Raw genomic sequence first — 9,411 nt, forward strand, 5'->3', positions numbered from 1 at the left:
GAAAAGCATAAAAAAGAAGCAGAACGTAAAGATTCAGACAAAGAAACGGCTTTAAATTAATCAACTTTTCCAACTCAGCTGTTACTTTAGGCTGATCTTAAGCAGGTCTGAGAATTAAATTGTATTATGCTTTTAGTGTACAAACCAAAATTACAGTTCTCTTTCCCAGGTGTACATTAAATAAATTGCTTTTTTTTTGCCTTCTTGCTTATGGACGAATGGGATGCCTTCAGCTGTTAATTGTAAGGGAGAAGTTAAGGCTGAAACGCGTTTGATCTGATTTGCTGGGGTTTTGCTTCCTGATTGAGTTGTTTGGTGTCATCAAATTTATGGTCAAGCCCTCCAAAACTAACGGAGGTCCTCAGCTTTGGTTCACCTCCTGTCAGTGAATTTGAAACTGTTCAAAAAGGTGAGGTTTGGTTTGAAATAACCAGGAAAAAAAAAAAAAAAAAAAAAAAAAAAAAAAAAAAAAAAAAAAAAAAAAAAAAAAAAAAAAAAAGGTTCTTGACTGAGAAATTAAAATTTCCCACCAAAATACAGTTTCTGTAAAATCATTTTGTCACCGCTTTGTCTAGGAAAAAAAAACTTGGATGAAAAAAATAACCAGTTTTTAAGAGAAAATCCTTCGGGCTGTGTGTTCATAGGACAGTCCCTGGGTTGCACCCTTTACTTTATGCATGTTATCCCTATTTTCCTCTTCTTTTCCATACTCTTTGTTTAAATGTGCCACTGATTTGCTTGCCCTTTTCATCTGGGAATCCATCATTCCTCCGGAGAAGCTGCTGTTTAAACCTGAGCTGTTACAAAGGAATTATAAACTATTTAATATTGCCCAGTGTGAATTTTAGATCTGATTTGGTGGCTCGGGAAAGGTCTAAAAAAAATTCAGTGGGTGGCCCTGCTTAGTCCATGTCATGTCGTAAAAGCAGACATATCTGTCTCTGTACTTTTTTTTGGCTACAAAACCGTATCTTTATGAGGATATTTAGTACAAAAAAATGCTTAAAAATCTAATTCCTATGATGCCCATTTTAAACCTTTCTAAGCTGTGCTGACCTGGACTAATTTTACTTCAAAACTTTTAAAAAAAATAAGATTTTTTTGGTCACCTGTAAGTGAAATTTGGACAAAGGGATGTTGTTCCATTGAACGCTGGGGTGGTTTTTGGGTTTAGCAGCTGGGGGAGGGTTTCCCTTACGGGTGGTTTTTACTTAACGTTCAAACGCCGCGATAAAAGCTCCTGACCTGGGATTAGCAGCTCAGAGCAAACATCCCCAAACACATTGGACTGGCACTAATTTGGGAGTTTGTTTTGCTAAAAAAAGCCCTCTGGATTATTAAAGGCTAAAAATACGGGCAGTGCTTTGCAGGTGGCTGGGTTAGACAGGTGCATTAACAGCACAGTGGGGAGGGAAGTCTCGGGGAGCCTTTTATTGTCACATTTCATGCCGTACTTGACCTTGGAAATGCTGAAATTGTAGCTTTCAAGTCAAAACCAGCAGTGATATTTTACAGCCTTCTACTTCATGAGGCATTAAACCTGCTGTTAATAGTTTGGAGCGAGGTCTTTCGTTGTTTTTTTGTTTTTTTTCCTGCAGGTCAAAGCCAAAATTAAGAAGTGTCTAAAATAGCACTGCCCACGTGTGACTTGGGTGGTTCTTCAAAAGCTTGGCTTCTTAAACCAAGGGGTTTCACAAGTAGTTGTTCCCCAACCCCTTGGCTCCCCACGAGGAGGGTTTTCCTTGCTGTGGTGCCTGGGCTTTGGGATGGGTGGACAAACCATGGGATTCTATCAACCTGACCTTGCATTCCTGGGCTTTTTTCCGTGGATGGAACAGCCCAAACACAAATGCCAAGGCTGACCTGGCAAGGTGCAGAGCAGTGGATGGATACAGGTTTTCCTGAGGAGTGGGTTTGCTCTCTGGGAGCTTTGCTGGGGGGGGGGTTTTTTGGTGACTTCTTGGTAGTTTTTGGTGCTTCAACTGAACCCTCTGATCTCTGCTCGGTGTGAGCAGGGACAGCCCCCAGGGAAGGGCTGGAGCTGTGCCAGGGCAGGCTCAGGGTGGATCTCAGGACAAGGTTCTTCCCCAGAGGGTGGTTGGCACTGAACAGGCTGCCAGGGCAGTGGGCACAGCCCCCCAGAGCTCAGGGACAGGGTTTGGGTGTTTGGACAACGCTCTGAGGGACAAGTTGGGGTGTCCTCTTGTACTCTGTGATCCTTCTGGGTCCCTCCCAACTCAGGATATTCCACGATTCTGTGATTTTTTTTTTTTTCCCAATGGATTTGCTTGCCCTGGACTGGATTTTGGGCAATACTCTCTTTGTTTGCAAGGCTCAGGAAGGGCTTTCCTTGCATCTCTTTGCAGCCCGAGCGCATTTCGGGGGAGCAGTATGGAATTCACTCGGATGTTTGGAGCCTGGGGATTTCCTTCATGGAGGTATGACAGTATCTCATTGCCACATGCATGTCTTGAGAGTCACATTAACGCTGAAATATTGTAATGGAATCTTTGCCTGTGCTTTGTGTATTTATATGCTCTTACCCCTCGCTAAATTTGGGCTGTATTTAGAATGGATTTGTTCTTTTGAGCTCCACTAAAACTCCAAAATAAAGAGCAGGAAGTAGGGCCTGATGCAGAGATGCCTCTGCATCCTCTCAGCACCTCAGGGACTGGAAATGGTGCTATTTCTGTGCTGCATCTTCACAGGCCAGGCCAGAGTGGGTGATTATTCGGGTTAAAACGGCGTTTTGCAGATTGGAATTCAGAGCTGGTTAATGGCCTTGCAAAATCTTGGCAGAAATATTTGCAGGATGGTTCGAGCCTCTACCCTGTGTGATTAAATAAAGTGTTTGGGTTTAAGTGTCCACAAGGGCTTTTAGAAAGATTTCTCACAAGCAGAGCTTCCAGCAGGAGAAAAAAAAAATCTATGAAAATGAAGCCTTTCGAAGGGAATGTGGCTGTAAATTGTGCTGTTTGGGGGGAGGTTGGAAAGAGATGATATTTAAAGGTGCCTTCCAATCCAAACCAGTCTGGGATTCTCAGTGCAGCCATCCATGCCTGGTGCAGGTTTGGGCAGAGCAAGGTCAGTTTTGATTCAGGAAAAAAAGGTGGGTTTTTTTCAGCTCAAGGTGTTCTAAAACATCAATTTTTGTATAAACAGATTGTTGTTTGTGGGAAGGATAACGCAGAGGGTGTATCTGGAGGAGAAAGGCCTGTGCTGTGATCAGTAAAATGAGGTCTGATATAAACTGGGCTGGGAGAAGGGACTGGTGGCTCTGGTCTGGTGGTGACAGGAGGTCACGTAGCCCCTCTGTTCTGCCTTTGAGTGGCCACAAAGCAGCTGGAAACCCCCGGAGCCTTGAACAACAAGCCCTCAGAAGAGTTTTTCAGCTCAAGGACAGTCCCATGAGGGAAATTCCCCCTGCTTGAAGCAGTTGTTTCATCCTTTAAGGACATCCCTTCAAACCAGGGATGACTTGCACCGTTTTCCTTGCCCAGCCTGACAAAGGCATTTATGATTAAGCAGAAAATGTGAGTGCCCTTCCCTTCTCTTCTGGAATAATATAGTATAATTGTCATTAAGGTGAAGCTGAGTGTACCTTTGGGTGAAGTGCAGTTGATTTTTTTTTTAGCAGGAGATGAGGTAGAAGTTAAATAAGATTAAGATTTCACGTTTTGTAGCCCCCAAAATTAACTGTTCTTACATTTTCAAGCAGTAAATTCCTTGCCAAACCCCTTTTAACCAAAATGAAGGTGGTTAATGCTGAATCACTGCATTCAGGTGTTGTAAATCTTTCCCAGGGTCTGACTGGAGCCAACTCTAGCAATGACACACTTTAACTTGTCACAGGGGAGAGAGGTCTCTTCATTTGTTTCACTGCAGATTTTCATGGTTTGTGATGCTGGAGAGCCCTCACTCACGGTTTTGGGAGAGAGGCAGAGCACAGTCACACACTCTGTACATTAATTTACCCAAAAAAAGGGCTAAAATTGTATTACATGAAGGCCTAAAAGTGTCTGACATGAACACCTGATCGTGGTGTTCTTCCTCATTTGTGGGGATATAAATATAAGACTTTCTGTGTGAGCATTTCCTAGTTCCCTTGCTGAATAAAAGAAGTATTTTGATGTGCAGCAGCAGTTCAGTGATCCACCGGGTGGATCAAGTCATCTGGAGTTCAGTTCAGGGTTATTTGTAGATAACCTGGCTGGGGATCAATTCCATTTGCAGGATGAATTTTGCCAACGTCGGGAAAAAAAACCCTTTGATTTGCATTTCCTCTCCTGTTTTACACCTTCTCAACTTTATTTCTCCCTGACTTTCCATGAATGTCTTCTGGATCAGATGTCCAGGAAGCAATTTGGGCCCGTTAATTGGTGTGTCATCTGCTCCTCCGAGCCCTCTCCCGGCACGGCCGCTGCTGTCTGGAAGTGCTTTGAGTGATGTGTTAAATGATGAAAGCAAGGACAGAGGCTCAGAAAAAACGTCTTCACAAAGGTGAAGAAGGTGCTCAGAGAGCCACACAAGGTCACTGTCATTAAAGTCACACCGTATTGACACGGGGATTGGGAGTGGAGACACCCGGGCTGGGGCTGATGGAGCTGTTAGAAAGGGAAGCCGCTGTTTTGCTGGAGGATTTCAAATCATCTCCACTCAGGAGGGTGATGCTCAACCCCTGCAACTGGGTGTTAGCACAGTGGTGGCACGGGAATTCAAAAGAAATGGCTGGTGGGATCAAGTCAGCACAAATGACTCGTGCTGGAGGGTGAGAATGTGAAATCAGCAGTAAATCTCCTCATTTTCTTTAATATTCTTCTGAGCCTTTAAAGCACCTCGAATTTCTTGGCTGCAAAGCTTTGGGTAATGGGAAGTGCAACTGTTGTTGTGAAGGTTAAGAAAACTGCCCCCAAAAAACTAGTTGGGAGAGTGTGGAAAGTATTAAATGTGAGTCCTGGCTGAGCTTTGGGAGTTGGGGAACAGTCACGTTCCCCTTGAAGTAAGGGGTGTCTGAGGGTGCCCAGTCTTCCCGTTATAAATAAAAAAATAAAGTAAAAAATTAAATTAAAATAGAAGAAGAAATGCTGCTAGCTTTATTATTATTATATAATATATCATATATGTGATGTGATAATACATGTAATATCATTATTATCTCTATTATCACTGCTTCCTTTTTTTGAGTGTGCATTTCTTCCCTCAGGATTTTTCTGGAAGTGCATGAAACTTAACACAGGCTCTGTAAAGCTGTTTGGAAGTGTTTCCTCACAAATAGTTGGTGTGTTTCCTCACAAATAGTTGGTGTGTTTCCATGAGGTTCTTCGATGTTTTTATTTAAGTGCTCTCGGCTTGACAAAGCAAGTTCAATTTAAACCAATGCCACTGCTGTCACTACACTGAACACTGTGTCAGCATTTTCATTTATAAAAGCTGTTTTTCAAGGGTTTATAACTCAGTCATAAAGCAGAGCCAGGCTGCCTGGGCTGAGGCTGAGTGTGTGTGTGTGTGTGGCCACAGCCCATTCCCCCTCTCCAAGAGCCGTGTCCTGCACAGGAGGATAAATTAAATTGCCCAATATTTCTTGTTCCCCTCCACTCTGACTCTGATCCTGCCTTGCGTGGCTGCTCTCCACAAGTGAACTTTCAAACATGCAGGGCAGGGTAAAATACACCTGGGTGGGTTTAATACCAGTATCAAGGCCAGGTTGGACGGGGCTTTGGGCAGCCTGGGCTGGTGGGAGGTGTCCCTGCCCGTGGCAGGGGGTGGGATGGGATGAGCTTTAAGGTGCCTCCCAACCCATTCTGAGATCCTTTACCAGGGTTCATTTTATCCACAGACAGAATTGATGTTATATTGAAATGCAGGAAGTGAGAGCACTTTGCTTATGCCCCAAAACTAAGTGAGTTTTGGCAGGAGAATATGAGCTCACCTGCTTGGCTGATGATGCCTTGTTTGCTCCTCCTTTTGTGTCACATCCTGGGCTCTACTTCCCACTCTCCTTTTCTAGGAAAAACAGCTGCTTCCTTGTGTTTCAGCCTCCTTTGAAAGTCAGATTTCTTGCAGAGGTTCTCTCTGTTCTCTCCTTCAGGGACGAGGAGCTTGGCCATCAGTTTTAACATCAGTTCAGTATTAGTTCTTAAAACTCCCAAAATGACAATCTAAGTCTTTGGTTACCAGGGCTCTTGTTAACTGGATGTTTGCAAGAGCTTTCCAGGGTTGTTAGAAACATTTTAAGCTGTCATGGGGCAGATTTCCAGCATTCCCACACACAGGAACACTGGGATTTATCCCAGAGACAGGCCTTACGTCATTATTTCAGGCACACACGTCTCCTGAGGGTGGTTAACCCTGACTACTCCCACTGGCAGTGTTGTGGAGCCTCAGACTCTTCATCCCACTTGGATTTGGAGCACGGAGGGAGCTGGAGAATCACAGAATGACAGAATATGCTGAGCTGGAAGGGACCCACAAGGATCATCGAGCCCAACAAAGGCAAGGGAGGAGCAAGATGTTTGAAGAGGGTGCTCCAGGAGAAGAAGCTCTGCTTGAAGATGATTCTCTAAAAGCACTTCAACCTCTAAGATGTTTTGAGTGCATAAAACTGGTGTCAAGACTCGTGTACCAGCTGGTCAAGGAGGGGAGGCTTCAGATCTGTTTCTGAGGAGTCTAAAATACGTGATCAATCAGATATCGTCGGCTTTGAGGGGATAATGGTTCAAGGTCAAGATTGTGAGCTGATCTGAGGGAGGTTCTGCAGAGCACACTTTGTCTTCTGCAGGATTTCACTCACCTGTGGGTGTTATGGTTGGTCTTTCCTCGTTTTACCCCCTTCCCTAAAGAACAGGTGGAGTTGTTGCTTGGGGACAGGGTGTGTTGCGTTAATGGTTGGACTTGACGCTCTTGGAGGTCCCTTCCAGCATAAGGAATTCTGTGATAGGGGAGAATCTGAAACCCAGAGCTCGGTGCCTTTCGTGTGCTGGGCCTGAGCTGCTTTGTTTTGCTGGTTTAAACTGGAGAAACTGGGCAAGGCCTTGCCAAGGTGGAGCTGCTGGTGCTGGAAGAGCCAGTGGGAAGAGCTCATGGCAGAAGGCCCTTTTTTTGTTTGGTTTCCTGAAGTTTGGCTGAGAGCAGAGTCATGCCTCGAGCTGCCTTGGACTGTGGATCATCACACAGGTGGGACTGCAAATACTGGGCATGTTTCCTTTAGGATTAAGAAAAGCAAGGATATAAAAAGCTCTTTTTTTTGTTTGTTTGTTTGTGGTTTTTTTGCAATGAGCTTCACCTTGTTGCTGTCAGGTGTTGAGGACTGCAGTGGTGTGATCGTTTGTGATTTGGTGAGTTCTTGGGTGCTCTGCTCAGCCCTGTGACGTGCAGGATCTGCTCAACGACTGAGATCCTTCTTGAGGAATATTCCCTCAATAGTCAGCTGTTCTGTACAGAATGATGCACTTCAGAAACTCACTCTTAGGAGAAAGCTGGCCTATATTTTTATTATTTCGGCCTATATTTTTATCTTTCTCCCTCCCTCCTTGAGCTGTTTGGGGTGGTTTGTCCAGGCAGTGCCCATTGGCTCCAATTCCTCCTCTCCAGCGGGATGAGGAGACGATGTCCAGCCACCCCACCAACGTGGAATGAGGAGCAAAGGGCCCGGTGCCTGAGGGTTGGGTCATGAATTAATAATTGCTGTGTGGTGGGGAAGTTGCCTCACGGAGCGCTATCAATCACCCAGTGACCAGAACTTGCAGTAATTAGTGTATTTTATGGGCCTTTGCTTCAGTGACTCGGAAGCACATATGCTCCACTCCCAGCCAAACTTAGCCACAGTAATATTCCAGGATGATTTATCCGCTTGCTGCTCTGGGATGTAACCCTATATTAGGTGAAGCCCGTGAACTGAGCTGCAATAAAGTGGAAGTTTAGGTACAGTTTGTGTGGGTTGAGACCTCCATGGATCATGTTGCCCGGCAATCGCTCTGCGGCCGCTGCGGGCGGGCAGATAAATAATCCAGTTGTGTGCCTGGGCAGATGAAGGGACAGCTGAGGGATAACATCAGCTGTGGTGGGTTTAGAACAGGTATTGTGGGGAGGATTGTAGGGTTGAGTAATTGTCTAATCGATGGCATAGTACATTACATAGGTAATATTTATATATTTATGTTTATGTGAGGGTGGGCAGGCCCTGGCACAGGGTGCCCAGAGAAGCTGTGGCTGCCCCTGGATCCCTGCACGTGTCCAAGGCCAGGCTGGACGGTGCTTAGAGCAACCTGGGCTAGTGGGAGGTGTCCCTGCCCATGGCAGGATGGATTAGAAGACCTTTGAAAGGCCCCTTCCAACCCAAACCGTTCCAGGATCCTGGGATTCTGTGTAATGCAGATTATTGTTCCCTGTTCTTACACTGTGTAATACAGCTGTTTCTACTTTTAAAAAAGTCAAAAATCTAGGAAGTTGCCAGTCAAATCTGCCTTTTCCCATTATTTAAGTGCCTTGCAGTGGCAGGTGAACCCTCGTGCCAGCAGAGATGGAGAGCAGCTAAAGCTGAGCTGCATTTCCGCCAGCACAACCAAATTTCCTGGTTTTTTCTTCCCCTTAAAATACCGAATTTAAAATCCAGCAAACAAACAAGCGGGGAGCCTCTCCTCTCAAACAAGTGATCAAATTAACCTTTATGGCCCATTTGTGGAAATTCTGCACCTGACAATCTCCCCAGCTGGCCCTGAAAAGCCCACGTGCCACCTTTGTCCCCCTGGAAAAGGCTCTGCTATTCTCAGCCTCACCTTTGAAGCTGCAGCAGTAAAAGCCTGCTAATATTGAGGATTTGTGGCCAGGCAGAAGTGTGCAATTTAATCATGATTGTCTGCAGCCTTTAGTTTGCAGTGCATTTGCTATAGCTCATATTTAAAAGAAGGCAAAGTGAAACTAATTATCTTTAATTAAGGCGAATTAGGCTTTGATTTTTAATATATTTTTATGCAGAGAGAGAGAGAGAAAAAGAGAGAGATCTCCAACTCCTCTGCTCCAGCCAAGGAATGTCCCAAAGGTTATTAGGGCATATTTCTGGTGGGCCTGGTGGTGTCAGTAATAACCTTCCTCCTGCTCGTGGTCCTCGCCACCACCAGCAAATGTCACTTCATCAGTCTCCCTTTCCCGGCTCCTGCCCCTCCGCAGGGGTCGCAGATTCCACAAGTTATCAGCTAATGGCCTTATACATTAAAAATTGAAGCTTTCCCCACTCCCAGGCCTTGCAAGGCTTTGTTCTTAAGCCCCAGACACTTCGGAGTGCAGCTGCAAACTATAGGCAGAAGATTAAATTAATTTGTAACTCTTTTTTTTTTTTTTTTTTTTTTTTTTTTTTTTTTTTTTTTTTTTTTTTTTTTTTTTTTTTTTTTTTTTTTTTTTTTTTTTTTTTTTTTT

The 9,411-nt window shown here is 44.6% G+C and overlaps 1 protein-coding gene across 3 annotated transcripts in view; it reads left to right on the forward strand.

Annotated features, from left to right (window-relative positions):
* Window positions 1–9,411, forward strand: part of MAP2K5 (mitogen-activated protein kinase kinase 5) — a 120,736-nt gene that overhangs the window by 61,249 nt on the left and 50,076 nt on the right. For all 3 annotated transcript variants that reach the window (XM_027898687.1, XM_027898688.1, XM_027898689.1), the window contains one exon: window positions 2,367–2,438. In XM_027898687.1, coding sequence (XP_027754488.1) covers window positions 2,367–2,438 — 72 coding nt within the window. The remainder of the gene's footprint in view (window positions 1–2,366; window positions 2,439–9,411) is intronic.

The sequence above is a fragment of the Empidonax traillii genome, unplaced genomic scaffold (assembly GCF_003031625.1).
Source record: "Empidonax traillii isolate 1590-97213 ecotype Southwest subspecies unplaced genomic scaffold, ASM303162v1 scaffold616:size383281, whole genome shotgun sequence".
Classification (NCBI taxonomy): domain Eukaryota; kingdom Metazoa; phylum Chordata; class Aves; order Passeriformes; family Tyrannidae; genus Empidonax; species Empidonax traillii.